We start from the raw sequence: 24261 nt of genomic DNA, 5'->3' as shown, positions 1-24261 counted from the left end.
CTCGTGATACTCAAACCTGGTATTAACATCCTGAGAACTACTTGCAGAGGGAAATCCTTGCATGGGAAGTGGAGAAGGAAGCTTCCCCCTCTAACTTCCTTTGGTCCCCAGGGCCAAGAAACATCCTAGAGTTAGTAGGTCTGGGATGGGCTCAAGAATTTTCATTTCTAAATGCTTCCTAGTGGTGCTGATACTGGTGCATACTGGGCCCAGTACTTTGAGAGCCAGTGGGCTAGTGCCTGTCCCTGCTTGTTAGGGTCGCACGCGCGCGCGAGAGAGAGATTCATTACAATAAATTGGCTCTCATGGTTGTGGGGGCTGACAAAGTCCCAAGATCTTTAGCCAGCAAGCTGGAGACCCAGGAGAGTGGATGGTGTTGGTCCAGTCCAAGTTGTAAACCCTGAGAATCTGGACAGCTGATGATGTGGTTTCAGTCCAAACGCTGGAAGACCCCAAACCCAGAAAGAGCTGAAGTTTCCGTTTGAGTCAGGTATAATATAACTAACCTGTATCCAGTCCTTACTCATGTTGCTGGCAAGACTGGGATTGGTAACCCTTAGGACAAGTGCCTCCACTGGTGCAGTCTGCAGTGGTACAGGGTGAGGTAATGAGCATAAGACGTGGCTGCCAGGTGGTTGTCCTTTTGCAGGCCCGTGGTCACAGCAGGTGTCATTAGGGTGACCATTTATCCCCATGTGCCTGCTCTGCCAATGTAATTATAAATAGAGCCTCCTTTGACTTTCAAAAGAGTCCCACTTTGGATAATAGATTACATGGGTACCCTAGCCACGATCAACATGTCTGGTGCACCAGGCGGTGAGTAGAGCTTTAAAAGTGGTGTTGAGAAATAAAGGGTTGTTCTAGGAGAAGAGGAGTAGCAAGAGCAATAGTTTCAGAGGAAGTGCTTAAAGTTCATTTTCATCTCTGAAAAATAAATTCCAAGTCATTAACCACTCTGCATAAAAATGCAACAATTAAAAAGTAATAAATAAGTGAACTTTAAAAATAATGAATATGTATTCTCTGGGGAATAGATTTAGCCAGGGGCTCCCTCCTCTTGGGAAGTTTTCTTTGAAGTAAATAAATAGGAGGGACAAAGAGCTAGTTCCCCCACCTCCTGTCTGGATCCAGCCTTGGCCGTCACTCCTTCTTCTATTACGTACTCTCTCCTTCATGCAAATTCTGCCTCCTTCACCTCCATCCTGTGGGATTCTTTCCCCAACTGCCTCCCCTGGAGGTGACAGGTTCCGAGGCCACCACTTTCGTTTCTGTTGAAGAGCAAAGACGTGTCCCCTCATCCTGAAATGTCTCCCAGGAGCAAAGAGGGAACCATCCGTAGCTCCGTCCCCCTCTCTGCGTCAGAAGCTGGAGGTAGAGCAGAGCAGTTCAGACAGGGATCCTGCCTTCTTGGAGCTTTCTTTCTACTCCAGAAGAGAGGCTATAAATAGGAAACTAATACAACTTTTGTAGTAGAATTAAGTGCTCCCTGACCATGTGTGAGAGAGAGCCAGGTGGCAGGCCACCTAGAATGGGAGGGACAGCAGAAGGGAGAGTGATCCCATGTCGTGGGATTTCAGGGAGAAGAGGCGCCCTAGTGACCACTAGCTTAGCTGTCCTGGTGCCACTGAAACCAGCTTTCTCTGGTGGTTTTGAATTTGTAGGAAATGCTTCTCTGCCATCTTTTTTGCTACTACACTTTGTCAGGGATAGATTTCTCAGATCCCTGTTATTTTCACCTTGGACTGGATTGATGACATTTCGTATTTTGAGCCCATGCCTGTTTATATTGGTGGAGTTTTAAAGTATTCCTCAGGATCGTCTGTCATGATTTTTTCCTTTTGTTGTTCTCTTATTCCTTTTGTACTCTTTTCCTGTATCTAAATTTTCTACCTTCTTAAAGACGCATAATTATATTCCACATTTGTATTCTTTATAAACTCTTTCAGTCGGTTACGCCCCCTGGTGACTCCTTTTTTCTTTTTAGGGGCATATGCCCTACTTTTTTTTCTTGTCTAGTCAGAATCTTAGAATGCTCTGAGTTTTTGTCCTTTTCTGTCTCATCAAAGTGAACAATATAAACGTGGTAGAGACAAAAATTATTCTTTTGCCCCACTAGTCTCTTTGCTGTGAAACAGCTGCATGTCAAGACTGCCTTGGCAGAAGCCTCATGTATTTGCTATATGGAGGTGTTAGATGACAATGACTTGGTCTCATTCTGTTCTTGAAGAATGACTTCCAATTCTCCTTCTCCCTTCCCTCTTTTGCTTTCACCTTCCACTTTTCCTCTGTCTCTTTTTCTCTCCAAAATATACACCAGTACCCCTTGCTGGCCCAGCCTTTACCCTTGATGCTGCCGACTTTTCTTCCTATTTCTTACTCCTCCACCCCCTTCTCCCAGCTCTGCCTCCAGCCCTTTCCCAGTTGCTTATAGTTCTAGCCTCTTCTTCATTCATCAGACTTTATCGCATGGGCTAACTTTGTGCTGGGATCAAAGAGCAACAAGACTTGGTTATCACTCTTAAGAGACTGACTTTCTTGACCTCATGTTTCATTGTTATGTTGCAATTAAGCATCATCATCAGGACGTGTATGGGAAGTGATGACTGTGTGGTGCTATGTGGGAGACAAAATACTTTGTCAGATCCTTTCTGCAAGAACCTGGCTGGTCAGATAAAACAGACACATTAAAAGCTAAGTAAAAGCACAGCTCCAGTCACTGGGCAGCACAGGTTTATTTGCCAAATGATTGCCACATGGGCTCCGTTAGCTCGGTGGAGGACGAGACTCTGGAGGCTGAACTGGTCTGGGATGTCCGCTTGGAAGAGGAGGGACTTGGCTAGTTCAGATTTGGATGGCAGGTTGTGATTCTGATGATGGGGACAGGGAAAAGTAGAATTAGGTACTGGGCGGGGGGAAGGTGAGGTGAGTAGACAGGTAGGAGTAGAGAGTAGTGGAAGATAAAACTAAAGGATTGATTTGGAGAAGACTATGGGAGGTCTGGAGCATGAGGCCAGGCAGTTTTTAGAGTCATGTCTATTCCGAGTGTGAACGGACGATTCTGCCCTTAATCATTGCCTTTCCACTTTCATACTGCATGTGGCTCTCCAAATGAACTGCTCCTCTTAGCCACAGCTAGAGGGACAGACCTACTATGTGCTTGCTTTTGCTTCATGAATCTTTTTGACTCTACCTTTATTTTTCTGAAAGTGTGAGTTTATAACAAATATTCTGATCATAGATTTTTCACATGTTCCATTAGTCTTTGATACACTATCATTTTGTGTGATCCCCCAACAAAAATGGGTTGCTTATTAATTCAAAGAATTTTTCCAGAACAATGTTTAAAATTACTTTCCCATACACTGCACTTGCCCACCATGTGGCTTCTGATCAGACACCTGTGTCGCAGCTGCAGTGAGTGACTCCCACTCCATCAGACCCAGAGTGGGGAGCAGCTCAAATCAGAGGTAAATTTCTCTTTGTTTCCCTTCTGATAACTTGATACAAAATCAGTCTTTATGACTTAAATACTAAGGGGGATACCCGCTAATTGGCTTGGTGTTTGAGGGGAGAATCACAATGGAAAGTGACCCAAAAGAAGTGAGCTGAGATGCCTGGGAGTCTTGGCCTCCAAAAGAAGCCTCTAAAGGAAACAGCTATTTTTCTCTCTGCAGAGTATCTAAATTTCTCTTAAGCATACTTAAGACAGTTGAGAGATCACTGGCCACAATTTATTAAACTATCACCCCTCCAAGATAAAACTTCATGTCACTACTCCTTTGAACTCACTGGATAAGATATATGACTACTTTCTTCATGAATGACCAGGAAGTATTTTGTCTTCTAAGTGGTGGGATTTTATTTCAACCCCGGAGGAAGAATTGGTTCTTCAGTGCGTCAATTTCCTGGAGCCCCAAATAGAACTCCTGAATTACCTACTTGGTGCTCTGGGATGACGTCCTTAAACCTCTACGGAAGGATGTACAATTGACCCTTGAACAACACAGATTTGAACTGCACAGGTCCATTTATACCTGGATTTTTTTCGATAAATATAGTACTTGTATTTTCATTTTACAGATCTTTAAGTTAACTAAGTGTGGGGAAAGTCTGTGCAGAGATCACAATATGAGGAATCAAGAGAATTAGGGTTTGAGTCCTGATTCTTTTCAGTGGTTTCAGATTACGGACCTTAGGGTGAGTCATATATCAAGTCCTTCATTTTGGGGGCAGAGAGAGCAATACAAGGATTTTTCCACTGTGTAGGGTCAGCACTCCTAACCCCCATGTTCTTCAAAGGTCAACTGTCCTTGTGATCGAGTGTCATAGCATAAGAATCACGTACATGTGTAGTTTCCAGGGAGAGTGGATGGCAACAGTGAACTCTAAAGCCCCCTGCCTGAGCAGGGACTGTGGAATGAACTGTTTAAATACAGTAGGCCCCCATTTATACAGTGACAGGCAGCCCCTGGCAGAGGCCCATTAACTTTTTTTTTTTAATTGAAGTATAGTCAGTTACAGTGTGTCAATTTCTGGTGTACAGCATGATGTTTCAGTCATGCATACACATACATATATTCGTTTTCATATTCTTTTTCATTATAGGTTACTACAAGATATTGAATATAGTTCCCTGTTCTAAACAGGAGAAATTTGTTTTTTAATCTATTTTATTTGTAGTAGTTAGTATTTACAACTTGAACTCCCAATTTGTCCCTTCCCACCTCTCTTCCCCTGGTAACCCTAAGAGGCCCATTAACTTTTAACGTTATGACTTTAGTGGTCCCTGAGAAGACACATCTGAAACCTTGACAGGTGACAACCCCCATCTCCTTGGGAAGGAGGGCATCCTGGCAACCTCGTTATTCTCCAGTGTCCCCTCCCCTCCCCTTCCCCAGTTAGTCACCAGATCCTGCTGTGCCAGTTATCATCTGTCTCCACTGCCATCCTGGTCCATCATCATTTTCCTCTTGTGCAAATTCCCAGTGGGTCTCCTTGATTCTACCCATACCCAACTCTAGTCTCCACATTACTCTTAAAAATATCTTCTAATGAATTCAGATGGGATTTTATCGCTCCCTCCCTTCTAATATTCCAGTGATCCACCTTTAAATTGAAATTCAAGATCTTCAACAGGCCTTGCTATGGGATGTCCCCTCCCTCATCTTTGAAGCCATCTGCCTTTCTCTTAAGCCTCAAGGTTTATTCTAGCTTTTATTACACACATCACTCTACCTCCTGAAGCTCTAGCTGATGCCTTATGCATAATAGGGACTGAATCAGTGTTTTAGCACAGATGCAGTCTCAAGGATCCCATCCCAAGGCAGAAAATTGTTTTGTTACCACACTTAGTCATTTTTTTTCCTTTCCTCTAGTTCAGTGGTCTATAACTTGTCTTGCTATGTTACAATCTCTTAAGATTGTTTCATTCTTTTTTGAAATATGTCTGCTCTGACATTTATCCTAACACTACTTTTTCTTTTCACTATATTAATTTTTCCTTCTTGTTTCTTTTTTTCTCTCTTTATTGAGATATAATTGACATATAACATTGCTAATGCTGCTTTTTATTCTAGTGTCCACCCATATACCTGTGCTCCTTCATTTTCCATGACTTACTTGTACAGAGTGTTTCGTAATCATTCACTTTTAAATCCAAACATGCCTATGAGTTAGTGTGAGCATCTATTTCATTATATCATCTAGTGTGCCTGAAAATTTACAAATTAAAATAGTCATGCATGAACATCTACATACTGAAATAAATATTATTATAATTTCCTTTTATTTCTCCTTTATGTTTTAGTTAGAGCTTTACATTGATTTTCTTTTTGAAATTATATATATATATGGATAGTTAGAAGTGAATTTTGATTCAGCATGGCACAGAGGGAATTGCTAAATACCCATTATAAAAAGTGGACATTTGTTCTGGTTGAGTGAAGAACCACTATTTTAAGCAATCCTTAACATCTACTTTGAAGTTGCCTATAAATAGGAATGACTGCTCTCTGGTTTTCCTGGAACCGTCCTGATTTACTCCTGTTGTCCTGGCTGAATTATTAATTATCTCCCTTTCAGTGTCAGCATGCCTTTTTGGATGATAAATTAGATCATCACACACTTTAAGAAGCCCTTCTTCTTTTTACCATCGTGATCGCATTATTCCCCTCCTCGGCAGCATTCTCTGTGTCTACTCAGTCTTTGACAAAAAGAGCGAGGTGTCTCCACTGTTGAACTTTTCACTCCGAAGACCTGCCAGCATTCTCTTTTACTCGTCCTTGAAAAATGTCTGAGATTCCTGTTTAAATACCTTCAGTGCCTTGGCCTTTTTCCCCCCTAACTCACTCGATCCTGTCTTCACCAATTCTCTTAACTTTTCTATCTTTGGCTTTTCTACCTTAATCCTCTTTCTCCTTATTTTTCTACATAGTCTAGCTGTTCTGCCAGATTTTCATACTTTCACGAAATTAATTTTGCCTTATCTGACAATTTGCAACTTCAAATGTTTGCCTATAAATAGACCCTGCTAGCTATTTTAGCCCACATTCTTTTTTGCTTTGATATATGTCTCTGGTGTTGACTTGAATTAAAATAAGCATTTCTCAATTCCATTTTTAGCTGACTGCTTTATATGTTACCTTTGGATCTTACCAAGAACTGTTCTTACTCTGATATAGAAGTATCTCCAAGCAGCATTCTTTTGCTATCCTTTGAGGAAATATCATATTTTTGCTTTTTTTTTTTTTTAAGGAGTAAAGGAATTTTAGCCTTTGGATTAAGATGTCCAGCTCCCAAGAGTTTTAAAGATGCTCAGTCTGATTTTTTTTAGTTGTGGTAAAATACACATAACATAAAATTTGCCGTTTTAACCATTTTGAAGAATACAATTCAGTGGCAGTAAGTACATTCATAATGGTGTCCACGCATCATCACTGTCTAGTTCCAGAAATTTCCATCACCCCAAACAGAGCCCCAAACCCACTGAACTGTCACTCCCCTTCCCCCCTGCCCCAGCCCCTGGCAACCACTCATCTGTTTTCTGTCTCTATGGATTTGCCTCTTCTGAACATCTCCTGTAAATGGAATCATAGATTTTTGTGTGCCTGGCTTTTTTCACTTAGCAAAAATTGTCAAGGTTCATCCATGTTGTAGCATGTATCGTTACTTTATTCCTTTGTATGGCTGAATAATATTTCATTGTATAGGTAGACCTCATTTTGTCTATCCATTCATCCATTGACCAGTCTAATTTTTATCACATCTTTACTCCAACGTGAAATGAGTGGTATAGTAGCATGACAAGTGCAGTGAATTGTACAGAGCTATTTTTTCCCACAGGAATCTTAGTGATTGGTGTGTGGCTAATTCTGTGGAATAGAGTATGTATAAGAGGCAAGAATGTTTTGATATATTTTCTTCTGGTCATTTTACTATGTTTGAGTATTTTTATTTTTACCTGATTATGATCACATTGAATAGAAAATTTTGCATGCTGCGCTTTTTTCCATAAAACTTGTTCATTTAACAAATATTTGAATACCTACAATACACCAGGCACTGGTCTCGATACCTCTGATAAATAGAAAGTTCTGGTGGGGATATGGTTTGGGAGTTATCAGCTTACAGATGATATTTAAAGCCATGGGACTATCTGACCTCCTGAGGGAGAGTCCATAGCACTGAGGGAGGACCCAAGACTTCGCCCTAGGGCACTCTCAGAGATCAAGTTCAGTTCGAAGAAGGAAGGAGGCTGAGAAGAACAGGCAACCTGGTAAGAGCAGGAGAGCCTGCAGGAGAAAGTGCTTCGAAAGGGAGTGGCCCCTTGTGTCAAATGCTACTGAGTGAGCTGAGGAAGAGGATTAACCACCAGGTTAGTTAAGATGGTGGTCGGAATGGAGCTCAGTGGAGTGGAGAGGTTCATGACCCAACCAGATTGTGCTGGGGAGCAAATGATATGCTATTTAAGATATGTCTGTGTGTTTCATATACTCAAACACAATTTGGTGGCAGAATAAGATATCCAACTGTGCATTTTACTAAACCACTTTTTGTCTCCCTACTGTGTGACATTTACGTTGTTCCCAATTTTTACTGTTGCAGACAAGACCAAAGAGAGTAGCTTTGTAAGTTTTCTTTCCTGCTTTTAACATCATTTCCTCTGACTGGCGGTGCAGAAAGGAAGGAGCAGGCCTAAGAGCAGAGTGTCTCTAAAGCTTGTGATTCCCATTGGCTCAGATATTTCCTACAAGAATGGATGGGTTTGCGCTCCCCCGGTCATGTCTGAGGGGACCCAGCATCTTGACTGCAGTTGTCCATCGGGTCCTCCCAGAACAGCTCTCTTCTTTTGTCAGCTTAGAAGTTCTTTTAACCTCAAACAGAGAGCTGAATAACAAGAACTGAACCCATATTGTGGGGAAAGAACTCTACACAGCTCACTAAATGGTTATGTTAAGCAGAAATGCACGTACAACAATTGCCAGCCTATATGGAACCACAACGAAAGTGTGAGGCTGGCATTTGCTATTATTCCTTTTCCACTGAGGTTCTGGTGAAACCTTAAACCAGATGTGGCTGAGGGAATTCCTCAGCCATGATCTTCGTCCTTCATCTCTGTGCTCCTATGCATTCATACAGATGTGATCAGTGCTGGAATGTAAGGAAGTTTCCCATATTCCAAGAAGCACCCAGCAAAATCTCCCGTTGCAGTTGCCTGCTGATATCAGGGAATGACTTCCACCCTCTCCATGCATACCTTGGGTGGGGTTTTACAAACACTTCCAGCTTGTGGTAAAAAGAGAAAAACTTCCAGGCAGATCATCTCAGAAGTGTCCTCCTCTCCCCCTCCCTACTCAAAAACACCCCACTGCTGTATAGTCACTTTCCGGTCACATTATGAGCTGTTTCTCCCCAGAAGCAGCAGCTGGATAAGGAAGCTGACCCCAGCTGCCTTGCTGGCTCTGCTGTTTAACTGCTTCCTGCTCAGCACAGCAGCACCTCACCCAGGACCGGCAGTGCCCGGTGTCCTGCTGGTGCAGACTCCACACCAGCAGGACACCAGGATGAGCAGGTGTCGCTCATCTCCAGTGATCTGCTCCACCCAGCAGGACAGGTGCTGCTGTTTGCTGGGCCTTAAGTGGAAGGATAGAATGGTGACTGGGTTTCAAACGTGAATAGACGTGCTAAGAGAGATGCGTGTGCATCTGCCCCTCTTCTCTTCAGTGGGGTCCTTTTCTGCAGAGGTCCTAATCACCATAGATCATCCCCAAAGTGGAAGGTCCAGGGGTATATAACAGCTCGGCAGAATGGTGGCATGTTCTAGAACAGGCAGACCTGGACGCTTCCCTGCACCATTATTGGCTCTGTGACTCAAGTGGACCATTTCTCACCTCTGAATCTCATTTCTCTCACCTGTTTAGAAAATAGAAAGTTAGTGTAATACCAGCCTCCTTAAATTATTGCAGGAAATCCATGTGAGAATGTGTGTAAAGTGCCCACCTTAGAGCCTGATGCGATGTGGGCTCCGTCAGGGTGAACTATTCCATCCTTATCTCACCCATCCGCCTTGTTGACTCTTTCTGACTTTTGTTGCTCCAAATTGGTGGCTCAGATGGGACTTTTCAAGCCTCTTTTTCTTTGACTTCTACTTGCAGGGGGCTTTGTGAAGAAGCATGGGCAGCCTGTTGTTTCCAAAGCCTTGGGGTAAGTTATGGGATGTTCAGCCCAGGGTGAGGGCTGGACTGGCTTTTCTTGCTGCCTTGACAGAACAGCCTAGGGAGTAAGTCCTTTGAAGCATCCTGGGTTATGATAACTAAAGTGGGAGCCTCTTGGGGTGTGACGTGTCATTCACACAGCACCTCCTGACCTGGTGGCCTCCGTGGATAGCCCCTTTGACTGGTCCAGCTGCTAAATGCCGAGGAAATGGGCTACATGGCCATAGTCTGTGGGGATCGCTAACAATCAAGGCAATAATCAGAAGACTTAAATAAACAGACTTAAAAGAGGCAATCAGTATGTGAGATTTCTTATGGCAAGTAAACCTATATTGGTAAGGATAAGTAACAGTGGCTGCTGTTACAGACAAGCCCCCAGATCACAATGGCTTAACACAGGGAAAGTTTACTTCTTACTCAAGCAAAGTCAGTTCACATATTCTTGGATAGGTGGAGAACCTTCCCATTCTCTTCCAGGGACCCAGGCTCCTTCTGTTTTGTGGCTTCATCACCTCCTAGGCCTGGGATCCTCTGCAGGACTCTGCATCTAGCCAGAAGTATGGGCAAGAGAGAGCGTGGAAAACACAGGGGAGGTTTAATGGGTCCAGCCTAGAAGTGACATACAGCACTTCTGCTTACAGTCTGTTGCTTGAAATCCAGGCTTTGGCCAGAGCTCAGTAGAAATCAGGTAGACCTGACTTCAGGGGAGGCTGGTAAATGAAATCTAGCTGCATGCCCAGGAGGCAGAGGACGTAGGTTTTGGTGCCACAGATTTTCCAAAGGGTGCATTAAAAGTGTGTTTGAGGCACAGAATTGGGAAGGCTGCCCTTTGCTGGTTTCTGACCACAACTTAAGTGATTTGGATGGGGACAGATAAAAAAGGATCTTAATTGCTTTGGACTCTCTGCTGATTTCTTTCCAGGGACAGATTTGCAGCCCCTGCAGTGGAGACCCGTCCGAGCATCTGGGGAGAGTGCCCACCAAAGTTTGCTACCAAGCTGGGCCGAGCGGTGGTCAAAGAAGGACAGATGGGGCGGTTCTCTTGCAAGATCACTGGCAGGCCCCAGCCACGGGTCACATGGCTCAAGGTGAGGTTTTGTCTAACCTGACTGTGGCCCAGGCCTAGGAAACCCAGAACTTCAGGGTTAGATCCCTGGGCTAGTGGGAGTTTGGCTGCCCAGTCAGTCGCTCCTGTTTCAGCTGTGTATGGTCCTTGAGGTTCTCTGTGTGTTTGATAGCCATGCCTGTTCTTGTCCCTGTTTGCACACCCTCCTTCTGCTCCTTAGTCCATGATGTCCTGTAATCCACACATTTACAGCATGAAATTTCCAAGTTAAGACAGATCTGGCTATCCTAGGAGAGGGGAATTTGCAGCCTGGGACTGGTTTCAAGCCACAGCTCCCTGATTCACAAAGCATTTGATGCTGGGCAAGTCATTTGATCTCTTAGAACCTCAGTTTTCTTATCTGGGAGGCAGAGATAATCCCACCTACCTCAAAATCCTGCATGTAGGAGTGCTTTATAAATCATTCAGGGCTGGGCCATGTCAAGGCAGAGTGGGGGGAGAAGGCGGTGGAAGGGGAGGAGGAGGCAGCAGTGGGAGGGGGACAGGTGGATGTCAACCGGGCAGTGAGGAGCCATAGGGAACACCTGAGGTCAAGGCCAGGGAGAGTAGATAGATAGTTCCACAGATAGAACTCCTGGATAAGAATCAGTGATGGGATGCTTTTTACCTATTTCCTGACTCTCCTGTACTGACCCTGGGACAAGATAAAAGGAAGAGGGAAACAAAGGAGAACAAAAGTGAGGAAGGTAGGATTTCCCCCTCCAGCTAGGGCTCCTTTGAAACAGGGTCCATACACCTGTTCTAAGCTGGACTGAACTCCACAGCACATACGTACACTGAGTCAGGGCCCCTGAGTTGCTCTAAGGCTGCTCTCTGAGTGTGTTGTCAGGGCCCAGAGCAGAGGGCCCTGCTGTCCATGCCTGGTGTCTTTCCCAGTTAGATTGGCAGGAGGTAGGAGGACTGAGCCAGAAGGTGAGCAGTTTCTCTGCCATCCACAGGGAGACATCCCCCTGCAGCCCAGTGCCCGTGTGTCTATGTCTGAGAAGAATGGGATGCAAGTTCTGGAAATCCACGAGGTCAGCCGAGATGACGTGGGCGTGTACACGTGCTTGGTGGTGAATGGGTCGGGGAAAGCTTCCATGTCGGCTGAGCTCTCCATCCAAGGTATCAAGTGGAGGGAGGGCTAGTGCAGGGCAGTCCATTCCCGGCGACCCCCTCCCTGGAGGAGCTTCTTGTTCATTATGCATCTGTGTGTTCCACGTGTTGTGCTTACATACCCATGTGTCCTCAGGGGCAGGGTCTTGAATCAGAAGGGAAGTGGGCGAGCAGCACAGACACGGCCACGGAGAAAGGTGCTTCTCCTGTGTCCTTACACCTGTCTTCAGCCTTTCCTTCTTGCTCAGACCCCTTTTTATTTATATCTCTAATTGACTTTCGGAAGAGTGGACATTGCTACTATCTTACCATCACCCCAAATTTAACCTGCCTAAATTTGTCATCCACCTTGGCCTTCAAATCAGGTGCTCCCTCAGCTTAGGTCTTCATCTCCCCTAGACTGGACATTTCAGCATCGCTTTTGACCCCTGTCTTCTCCTTGCTGTAGTCATCAGTCCCAGACAACTCCTTTCTTGAAATCTCTCTGAATATGTGTCCTCCTTACATTCTCCTTGGTCCAGCCTGGAAATACCGAGGTGTGGATGGAGAAGGAGATTGATGCCACTTCATTGGAGCGGGAACCTTGAGCAGGGTGGGACGTGGGGATCAGGGAGGGAAGCCACCCTCACTGTCTCCCCCTCCTTCCTTACCCTCGTTTCTTCTATGATTTTTCTCTTCCCTGTCTCCTTCCTTTCTCAGAAAATATCCCTCCTTGTTCTCTTTACCACTTTCAGCCCACGTGTTTTCACAACCCACAGAAACAAATTTATTCTACATTGCAACATACATATGTATAAAGACATATTTAACTGAAATAAGTCTCATGAAACAATCCTGAGTAGTATTATGGGCAGCACATGCTGGTGTTTTCCCTTTTATTGTACACCATTAAGGGGAAAACCCTGGGCCTGACCAAAGAGTTTGACTTCACAACTCACTGCGGGCTCAGGACCTGCTGTCGTCAGTCATCGAGAGAAGTGTCTTAGTCACTCTCCCTTTACTTGCCCCAGCACTGAATTAAAGAACTGTTCCCTTCTGAGGCACTTAATGACAAAATGGTGTGTTGCCTGGGATTCGTTTAAAAATACTCCCAGAAAAACCCCTCAAAAAACCAAAACAAAAAGGGATAGATAAGATTGGCAAAATGCTGGTATTTTCCTAATCTGGGTGTTGGCTTTCAGTGTCTGTTATATCGTTCTCTGTACTACTGTGTATTTTGAAATTTTCCATGATAAAATTAAAAAAAAATAATGTAGCAGGGAAAAAATACATGGGATATTGTATGTTTTTTCTTTAAAGAACTAAATAAAATTATACTTATCCTGTACATTTTTAAAGCAGGTATTTGTCAAAAATGATAGCTATGAGGGGTTCTTTTGAGGGCCACATGCAAGGTACACTGTTTGGGTTTGAAGTTTTCAGTCGATATTTATTTTTGTTTGCCCCTTGAGTGTTTTTTTTTCCTCCTATGGACTAGAGACAGGGAGGTCCCATGCTCAGGGTAGGGCAGCAGAGGACACCATAAGGGCGCAGGGCAGCGCTGGGAGCTTGGCCGTGTCTCCAGGGTTCAGAGGAGTTTATCAGTTAACCCAAGAAGTTCAGGAGCGGGAAGCTGAAAGGAGAGAAGGGGGGAGACCATCAGTGATGGGGAAAGTGAGAGCTTGTGAGGCCAGAACTCCGTCAGAAGTGAGAGGCTGTTATCTTGCCCCTCTCTGCTCATGGTGTATAAAGCATCCTACTAATGGTCATTCTGCCTTCTCCCCTTTTCCAGGTTTGGACAGTACCAACAGGTATGTGTCAGCTTTGTGATGATCATGTTTCCAAATCAAAATGCTCTGCAAGGGAAGAGGGATTATAACTGAGAAATGCCCTGAATTTCTGAGCTGTCCTATAGGGAGGGGAAACTGACTATTGGTGGGGAATTGCTCTATTTGGGGTGTTTTGTTTTGTTTTCCTGTCGTAACACGCCATCCAGTTTCTGTGTCAGACTTGCCATCGGTATTGAGACTCTAGCAGACTCAGTGCTGTCATCTTTCTCAGCTTCTGCTCAGTATCTGTGCTAGTTAGCCGTCATCAGGAAGAGCACTCTGCTCGGCAAAGGATGCCCTCCACGTTCAAGGCCAGAATCCCCCTGCTCACCCAGCACATCTTCATCAGAAGCTTCCTTTCCTGAATGTGAGGTTCCATGTAAGATGCTGGGTGTGTGTGGTGAGCTGATGTCTGGTGTGGAGAAGGGCCTTAAACGGAGCCTCACAAAACATAACTACAAACTCTGATGCCTCTATGAGAAGTGCTAATTTAGAACAGAGGGACAGAGAGCCCCTTTCTGCAAGCTTGGTGTTTGAGCTCAGGCCTATGAGGAGTAGTATGAACTCGGTGAAGAAGGGAGAAAGGGTTCCAAACAGAGGGGTTGCATGTGTGCAAGTGGCGAGGTGAGAGGTGGCTGTGGAGCCCGAAGAACCCCGTGTGGCCGCAGCCTGGCAGGCAACGGAGATGGGGTCTTACAACATCCATGCAGCAGAAGAGCCAGCTCTCACAGGGCGACCCTGTGGGCCATCTTGAGCAGCTCAGTTTTATTCTTAATAGAGTGGAGAAGCTGTTGGAAATCCTTAAGCTTGAAATGGCATGATTCAATTTATGTTTTTAAAAGATGGGCTGTGCTTGCTGTGTGGAACATGGGTGAGAGAGGGCCAGTGTGGATGGGAAAACCGGTCGCGTGTCTTAATCAGCGTGGCCCTTGTGGAGAGGAGGGCAGATGTAATCAGTGTAAGTGGAACACTGGATTGAGGATGAGGGACTGGGAAGAACGAGGATGGCTGCTTGTTTTCCGGCTGGAAACTGAGCAAAATGAAAGAAAGAAAGACTTTCTCTCTTATTCTCTTTTGATTTGTGGGCTTTTGTGATCCCTGGAGTCTGTGCTTGTGATGAGTAACCAGGTGATCATTCTGTTCCTCCTTCTTCCCACTGTCCCTTCTCCACCACCACCACCACCAAACAGGTCGCTGGTGAGAGGAACAAAGGTGGCCAATTCCGACATCAGTAAGGAAGTGACCAACGGAATCACTCAGGGGCCGAAACCGGACGGCCCAGAGGCTGCAGGTGGAAGTAAGAACTACTCCAGCACCCCTGTCTGGGCCACAAGTAGCCGGCCTCCACCCCTGCAGGAATCCAAGCTGGAGCCATCTGGGGACTCACCCAGAAAGGCCCCAAGGCCCCCCGTCCTGCAGACTTCCAGCACCATCACCCTGCAGGCCGCCAAAGTCCAGCTGGAACCGAGAGCACCAGTCTCAGGCACACTTTCTCCATCCAGAGAAGAGAGGGAGAGGCCCGCAGCTCCCCCGCCAGCCGCCCTCACCACCAGGCAGTCTGGCCTGGGAAGCCAAGATGTCGTGAGCAAGGCTGCCCCCAGGAGGATCTCCACAGAGAGCCAGAGGGACACAACAGCCCCCAGATTTGAGAGCAAGCCCCAAAGCCAGGAAGTCAGTGAAGATCAAACAGTCAAGTTCAAGTGTGAAGGTGAGGAGAGCTACCTGAGGTCACTGGCACCCACATGGTAGCCCCGGGTGGTCACTCCCTTCCTTCAGCACAGTGATCTGAGCCTCCCATATCCACCATCCCCTCGGACTAGGGCCCCCACCCTGGGAAGGGGTCTCCCATCAGGAAGGACTCAGTCTAATAATGCCCCTTGTTCTGGAGAAGCACCCAGCAGTGGTCCACTTTTCAGGGTTGGAGACTCATCGACCCTGAGCCCTAATTCTGACTACCCTACAGGGGAAACCCATCATCACCACCTCCACCAAAACAAGCCGCAGGGTCTCCTTCTGTTTCCTCCCTTCAGCTGCCGATCTGGAGAACTGGCTTGTCACCCCTGTAACCTTCCTCCTCAAGGACCCTGCCTGTGTCTTAGGGATGTGGAGCAGAGGGTAGAGGGGAAGAAAGAGGTTCACGTGGGAGGGCAGCTGTGCACCAGACTGAGCTCTTCCCTCGGGCTCAGTCCCTCCCTGCCGTCTGCCCTACAGGCACTCTCAGGGGCCTCATGTCCTTCATCTGGCCTTGTAGTTTCAGGGATCCCCAAGCCCGAAGTGACCTGGTTCCTGGACGGTGCCCCCGTGAAGAGACGAGAAGGCACCATTGAGATTTATGAAGACGGGGGTTCCCAATACCTCTGCCTGCGGAGAGCCCGGGCAAGGGACAGCGGGAACTACACCTGCACAGCCGCCAACGTCCGAGGCCAGGTGTCCTGCAGCTGGACCCTCCTGGTGAGAAGTGAGTACCTTCCTTACCCTGACTCTCTGTGGGAAGACTTTCTTTTTTGTTTTGTTTTGGTTTTCTTCTTCTTTTTTAATTTAAAAAAATTTTTATTCTTTTTTTTTTCTTGTTTATTTGCTTTTGTGTGGGAGGACTTTCGGGGGTGCGTCATGCACCACACAAGTGTCCTCTCTTGCAATCCCCCACCCATGGTGTGCCACCTGGCAGAAACATCGTCCCCACCTGCCTGCCAAGGCCAAAGTCATTGCTCCAGGACAGTGGTTCCCAGTGAGGAGTTCACATCAGAATCACCTCAAAATAAACCTGCCCAGGCCCCACACCCCGCCCGGTGCCCACTCCCTGTTCTAGGTTCTTCAGCTGTCCGAGGGTGCCATGACTCACTTTGGTGACTGCAGAGAACCAAATGGACGCACTTAGAGTATGAGAGATGATGTGGGCTCCTGCATCTTTTGGGTTTATTGTAGTATCTGTTTATAAAAGTAATGCATTATTGCTCATGGTGAGGAATTTAAACAATATATAATCTTATGACTCAGAAATGAATGATGTTTTCGGGTTTTAAACCAAAATCGGCATCGTGCTATTTGTACCCTGCTTACCATTCTAATCTGCTCGTGTTACTTAGGCATCTTTCTATACTATTTCTTTCTGTATTTTTAATGTTATTTGAGAACATGATTTTTAATGGCCATAAAATAGTTCATAGAATGATGTTTAGACATGGCCTTGTTGTTTCCATTTAGATTGTTTAGACCGTTTCCATTTTTTCACTACTGTAATGCTGTGTTAAATAGCCTTGCACCTATCTGCCTCTCTATAAAATTTCCCCCTCACTTTTGATGCTATATAGGGGCCTTAGACCCGTGTCATACTACTGAGGATCTTATGAAACCACAGGGGTGGAGTCAGCAAATTGCAGGCTTTTGGAAACTCTGTGGAACAAATAACCACCTACTTTTTGAACAAGTAAATTGTAAGCAAAAAGGAAAGGAGGGGACAACCTGTAGGAAACTTCAGTGAAAAGGCATGTAAGAGACACTAACAACAGCAATACATGGATTGTGCATGGATCCTGACTGAGACACCTTTTTAAAAATTTTTTTATAAGAACATCAGGAAAATTTGAGCATTGACAAGATATTCAATACAAAGGAATTAGTGCTATTTTTAAGATGTGATGCTAAATCTTGTGGGTTTTTTTTTCAAAGTCCACATATTTTAGAGATATAAGTTATTTACTGGCAAAATGATATGGTTTTTGATACTTGCTTCAGAAATAATCTGTGTTTGGTGGGACTCAGTGGGGTAAAAATGAAATGAGATAGGCTATTAGTAAAGTTGAGAAACAGGTCTTTGACAATTCACTGTACTGCTTTCTCTACTTTTGTGTGTGTTTGAAATTTGCCAAAATAAATATTTCAAAGAAAGAAAAAAAGAAAAGAATTCACTGGTTCATCCACACAGTAGAACATCATGCAGCCAGTGGAACAAATGTGCCTGACCTGGGGACTCTGCTGGTGAAACCTGTCCAAGATATGTTAGTACAAGGGATGAGCCAAGAGCAGAGAGGGCCATGTCTATCATAGACTGTTTGCATTGAAGGAAAAAAAAATCTATGTACATAATGCAAACTGATGCTTGTGTTTTCATAGACATTTCTGGAAGGGTCCATAGGTTACTTCTAGGAGGAGAAACTGGAGATCCACAGGGAAGGGTGAGAAGTAGTCTTGCTTTTGATTGCATAGTGCTGACTCACTTCTTAATTGGGAATTTTACTACATTTGTTAGTTTCTTTGCCAGAAATATTATCCATGCCTTTGGAGGTGGGAGTGCCTTTAGGCAGAGGTCCCAGGTCCAGGAAATCAAGCCTCAGCATCCAGGGCTCTGTGTTAAGACAGAGGACTCACATGGCATCGTGTCCACCAAAGGGTAAAAACCAGCAGGCTTTGGTTGGAGTGTTAGCTATTGTTATTAAAGGGAAGCTGGGTGTATACGCTGTACCTGCAGCGAGTTGGGGGTGAAAGGCAATGTTGGCTTTTAAAGCTCCCACAGAGCTGGGACACAGGAGCAGGAATTGGGCATGCCACGAAGCTCACTGTTCTTACCAAGATTCAGCCGTTTGTTTGTTTTTGCATGAAGGCTCCTCAGAGTGCTGCAAGCCTTTGGTGAATCTGCAGAGTTTTGAGAAAGCTGACATCGAGTATTTTTGCTAGTGTTCCTGTTGCTCGTCTGGAAGAGCGGACTTAGTCCTTAGTCTGCCTTAGTCTTAATCCTTACTCCTTAGTCTGCGGTTCCAGAAGTCCTCCTCCTGGACTTCCTTTCTCCTTAGCTGTGCTGAAACGCCTGCAGAAGCCTTCACAAGACACAGGTCCTCTGACGCCTCTTGCTTCCTTTTCCCTAGCACTGCAGGAGAGTTGCCTGGTTCCCTTACCAAGACTTCTCTTTCCATCACCACAAAGACCGGGTCTGATAATGATTTCCTCTCTCACCATTTCTTCAATCTTCCCCACACCTCTTATCTCAAGGCCTCTTTCTCCTCCCTACAAGCATGCTCTGGTCTTCCCTTGGCTGAAAATAAAGAGGAAAAAAAATCTTTCTTCTGCTTCACTGCCCCCTTAAATTCTCTTGTTATCTCTCCACTGTATTTCACCCCAAAACTTGCTGCTAGCCCAGTCTCCATGCACAACTTCCGCCTGATAATAACAGCTAACACCCCACCGAAAGCCTGTTCAATGTGCCAGGCTTTGTGCTAAATGCTTTACTTGCAGGGTTCCATTTAGTTATCCCAACAGTCTTAGGTGATTGTTAGGGTTACACCCTTTTCCAAAGAAGAATACTGAGCTGTAGTGTCACTTCACTACACTACATGTGACTTGTTCAAGGTCTCATGCCTTGTAAAAAATAGCATATTCCTAATCCATGTTGGTCTGACACAAAAGCCCATATTGTTTTCGGTGACTCCCAAAGGCATTTCCCTGATGAGGGAATTTGATGCCAGCCAGGGGAAAGGGGTGGAGGTGGTGCCTCCCCACACATGTCCAGATAGGCTGTCCATCCCTTCCCTCAGTACCAGCTCCGTTCAGATACATCATCATTCTGACTTGCATCTGCCCTCCCACTTCCCGCTCTCCCCTTAGGGGAGCTCTGGTCTGGAGGAGGAAGTACGGATGTAGAGTCAGAGAGTTGGGTGTGAAGCCTCGCTTCACCATTGCACTGACTAGGGGAAATTATTAACTTCATCTGTAGTGAGGAGGGTATAGCCCAGTGGTAGAGTGTGTATTTAGCATACATGAGGTCATGGGTTCAATCCCCACAATACTTCCATTTAAAAAAAAAGCTAACTACTAATAAAGAAATGGATCCAATTACCTCTCAAAACAAACAAAAAATCTTTAAAAACAATTTTTTTGGTATAATTTTGTTTTTTTTAACATTTTTTATTGATTTATAATCATTTTACAATGTTGTGTCAAATTCCACTGTTCAGCACAATTTTTCAGTCATACATGGACTTATACACACTCATTGTCACATTTTTTTCTCTGTGAGCTACCATAACGTTTTGTGTATATTTCCCTGTGCTATATAGTATAATCTTGTTTATCTATTCTACAATTTTGAAATCCCAGTCTATCCTTTCCCACCCTCTGTCCCCCTGGCAACCACAAGTCTGTATTCTCTGTCTATGAGTCTATTTCTGTCCTGTATTTACGCTTTGTTTTTGTTTGTTTGTTTGTTTGTTTTTTAGATTCCACATATGAGCGATCTCATATGGTATTTTTCTTTCTCTTTCTGGCTTACTTCACTTAGAATGACATTCTCCAGGAGCATCCATGTTGCTGCAAATGGCATTATGTTGTCGGTTTTTATGGCTGAGTAGTATTCCATTGTATAAATATACTACTTCTTCTTTATCCAGTCACCTGTTGATGGACATTTAGGCTTTTTCAATGTTTTGGCTATTGTAAATAGTCTGCTATGAACATTGGGGTGCAGGTGTCATCCTGAAGTAGGGTTCCTTCTGGATACAAGCCCAGGAGTGGGATTCCTGGGTCATACGGTAAGTCTATTCCTAGTCTTTTGAGGAATCTCCACACTGTTTTCCATAGTGGCTGCACCAAACTGCATTCCCACCAGCAGTGAAGGAGGGTTCCCCTTTCTCCACAGCCTCTCCAGCGTTTGTCATTTGTGGATGTTTGAATGATGGCCATTCTGACTGGTGTGAGGTGATACCTCATTGTAGTTTTGATTTGCATTTCTCTGATAATTAGTGATACTGAGCATTTTTTCATGTGCCTTTTGATCATTTGTATGTCTTCTTGGAGAACTGCTTGTTTAGGTCTTCTGCCCATTTTTGGATTGGGTTGTTTATTTTATTATTGAGTCGTATGAGCTGCTTATATATTCTGGAGATCAAGCCTTTGTTGGTTTCATTTGCAAAAATTTTCTCCCATTCCATAGGTTGTCTTCTTGTTTTACTTATGGTTTCCTTTGCTGTGCAGAAGCTTGTAAGTTTCATTAGGTCCCATTTGTTTATTCTTGCTTTTATTTCTACAAGGAGAAAATTTTTGAGATGTATGTCAGATAATGTTTTGCCTATGTTTTCCTCTAGGAGGTTTATTGTATCTTGTCTTATGTTTAAGTCTTTGATCCACTTTGAGTTGATTTTTGTGTATGGTGTAAGGGAGTGTTCTAGCTTCATTGTTTTACATGCTGCTGTCCAGTTTTCCCAACACCATTTGCTGAAGAGACTGTCTTTATTCCATTGTATATTGTTGCCTCCTTTGTCGAAGATTAGTTGACCAAAAGTTTGTGGGTTCATTTCTGGGCTCTCTATTCTGTTCCATTGGTCTATATGTCTGTTTTTGTACCAATACCATGCTGTCTTGATGACTGTAGCTCTATAGTATTGTCTGAAATCTGGGAGAGTTATTCCTCCAGCCTCTTTCTTTCTCTTCAGTAATGCTTTGGCAATTCTAGGTCTTTGATGGTTCCATGTAAATTTTATTATGATTTTTTCTAGTTCTGTGAAATATGTCCTGGGTAATTTGATAGGGATTGCATTAAATCTGTAGATTGCCTTGGGCAGTGTGACCATTTTAACAATATTGATTCTTCCAATCCAAGAGCATGGGATATCTTTCCATTTTTTAAAGTCTTCTTTAATTTCCTTCATCAATGGTTTATAGTTCTCTGTGTATAATTCTTTCACCTCCTTGTTTAGATTTATTCCCAGATATTTTATTACTTTGGGTGCTATTTTAAAGGGGATTGTTTCTTTACTTTCTTTTTCTGTTGATTCATCGTTAGTGTAGAGAAATGCAACTGATTGAAGAATTCAGCAAGGTTACAGGTTACAAAATTAACGTTCAAAACTTTTTTAACTTCAGCAGTAAAAGGAGCCAAAGGTAGCAATCTCATGGTATTGTCACAGTCACACCTAGAAAAGTACCCAGGAAGCCTTCCAGTATTTTTTTTTTTTTTGCCCTTAAACCTTTGCAGTTTAATGTAGTTTCCCCCTCATCACTGTATTGAATAATTTCTCTTGAAAGGCACCAGTGAGATGTCTTCTAATCACCAAATATAGTTGCCTTTTCTCAACTGTCAGCCACCTTGACTTTTCTGCACCATGTAGAAGAGATTATCCATCTGTTAATTATGGTCCCCAGTACAAGATGCTCCCTGACTCACTGATGTAGAAGGCTTGGGAAAAGTCCAGCCTGGTGATTCTCAGCTAGAATGTTCATCAGGATCCCGGGGGGACTTAGTAACGCATCGTCCCAGGCCCCCGGTGGCTCTGAGCCACTGGCCTAGGTTGGAAGACTAGAACCTATATGAGTCTTTGTCAGGAGTTGGAAAAAAGTTCTAATTATTTAAAGTTGAAACTTCCTCACCAGTGGACATGTGGTCTCTACAAGTAAGAAGATATTCATAAGCATGTGCAGGGTTGGATGGGATAGGTTAAAGACAATCAAAGACACCAGAAAATAGAATAGGACTAAGAAAGGGGGAAGAAGGTGCTCTGGGGATGCTCCAGGGTAGTGAAAGTCAAGACAAGATGAAGGGCACCCGTGTCTCAGAGGAGAGGAGGCTGGCCCAGGTCTTGAGCACCCCCAGACCTGGGGTGTTTGGTGACGGTAGAAAGGCCCCTGCCAGTCCCTCTGCCTCAGGCTTCAGGTCCTTACAGCAGGGGTGCTGCCTGCTTCCTTGTGTGATGATGGGTAAGGCAAAGCCAGGCCTCCGAGGAAGCCCTGGGCACCCAGGGCAGTGAGGTGTCTGCAGTCAGTCACCAGAACCAGCCAGCTGTGACCTGAGACAGCCTGTCTGTTCTTTGCACTCACAGGGCTAACAATGAAGGATGTGGCCCCCTCGTTCTCCAGTGTCCTGAAGGACTGTGCCGTCGTTGAGGGCCAGGACTTCGTGCTGCAGTGCTCGGTGCAGGGGATCCCAGTGCCCCGAATCACTTGGCTGCTCAATGGTGAGTTCCTGCAGCTGCAGCCCCCCAGGCCCTTTGGCCCTGCCTGCACTCTCACTTGACTTCCCCACTTATCACTCTAAACCATTTATGCATAAGAAGGAAGCACAGGTCCAAAGAGAGCATGGGACCTGGGAGTCTGCTATCCCCTGGCCACGGACACTGGACAAGTTTTACTCCCGTCTGAGCCTTCCACTCCTCTTCTGCACAATATGCCTTCCAGATGGCAGTTGTGAAAATTAAATTAGATCCTTTATATAAGACAGTTAATGAGATGCCTGGCACATAGGTGCACAAGCAATTTAGTTCCTTTTTATATGACAGGCTTATAGTAGGCCCTCAACAAATATTTTTGAGTGAATAAATGAAAAAATAAACCAATAAATTAATGAACCACAGTAGCAGTTGCTTATGGGATCTTGCCTTTGATTTAGTGGCAGGTGATTTGGGGGGTTCATAGAGCAGTAATTCTTTTTAATGTTAAAATCCTATAGAGACATGCCAACTCTTTTTTGCCAAGTCCTTTAAAAAATAATTATTATATATTATAACCCTTCTCTTTTTAAAAGAAGTCTTTCCATTCCAAAAGTATGGGAGAACTCTATTATTAGAACTGAGAACAGTCCATACAGTTGATGTAATGGAGCGGGGTCTGTTTGGGGATCCGCACAGAGGATGCAGGAAAATCTGCCAGGAGTAGGAGACAAGGATATTTGGTTGGTTGGGTGGTTGGATGATCTTGGACACCCCACTTTACCTCTCTGGGTGTCGGCTTCTTTATTGGTGAGGAAATGGGCTGGAATAGAAGGTTTGGGTCTTGGCCAGCTCTCACAGCTGATGGAATAGGCTCCTTAAGGGAGCAGCGACCTGTTACCTGTGCACCAAATAGCCCTCAGTCATTTCTGTGCCATTGACCTCATCCATATAGTTTGCTTAGACTTTGCTAGAAATATGACCTTCAGTCAGTGAGAGAAGATGTCTTGGAGTCTTCCTCAGTGTGGTCTTCTTGGGCAGAGAGGTGAGAATTGGGGTCTCCCTCTGCTCCCCCCTCACTATGGACAGAGCTCCTGTCGGATCCCATGATTGAGGGGATGCTGGAACAAAGCATGGATGTTAAGGCTAGTCATGGATCTGAGTAAGAGCGTTTCCCTTCTGTCTGGCTCAGTGTTCAGACCAGGAGTCAAGAAAGGTTATCTATAAAAGGCCAGTTGCAGCTTTGCAGGCCACAGTCTCTGTCACAGCTACTCAAGTCTGCTGTTGTTGTGCAAAGCGCAGCCAGAGACAATACATAAGTGAGTGAGTGTGGCTGTGTTGCAATACAACTTTATTTATGAATACAAATGTGAATTTCATATAATTTTCACACATGTCATGAAATATTATCCCTTTGATTTTTTTCCATCATTTAAAATATGTAGAAGTATTCTTAGCTCTCCAGCTATACAAAAACTGGCTGCAGGTGGGATTTGGCACACGAGCAGAAGTTTGCTGACCTGTGGTCTATACCTCTCCAGACTGAAAAGCAACCCACATTCTTATTCTTGGTGAATCTTGGCATTTTCACACTCTCCCCACTAGAGGGC

General features: G+C 44.6%; 1 protein-coding gene across 2 annotated transcripts in view; it reads left to right on the top strand.

Moving 5' to 3' along the window:
* Window positions 1-24261, top strand: part of MYLK (myosin light chain kinase) — a 173618-nt gene that overhangs the window by 46815 nt on the left and 102542 nt on the right. For both annotated transcript variants that reach the window (XM_045507222.2, XM_045507221.2), the window contains exons 4-10: window positions 9654-9702; window positions 10636-10801; window positions 11778-11943; window positions 13706-13724; window positions 14933-15450; window positions 15994-16200; window positions 22547-22681. In XM_045507222.2, the coding sequence (XP_045363178.2) occupies window positions 9654-9702; window positions 10636-10801; window positions 11778-11943; window positions 13706-13724; window positions 14933-15450; window positions 15994-16200; window positions 22547-22681 (1260 nt within the window). The remainder of the gene's footprint in view (window positions 1-9653; window positions 9703-10635; window positions 10802-11777; window positions 11944-13705; window positions 13725-14932; window positions 15451-15993; window positions 16201-22546; window positions 22682-24261) is intronic.

Source organism: Camelus bactrianus, chromosome 1 (assembly GCF_048773025.1).
Source record: "Camelus bactrianus isolate YW-2024 breed Bactrian camel chromosome 1, ASM4877302v1, whole genome shotgun sequence".
Taxonomy (NCBI): domain Eukaryota; kingdom Metazoa; phylum Chordata; class Mammalia; order Artiodactyla; family Camelidae; genus Camelus; species Camelus bactrianus.
The sequence above is the reverse complement of the archived record's forward strand: the minus strand, read 5'-3'. Positions and strand labels throughout refer to the sequence as shown.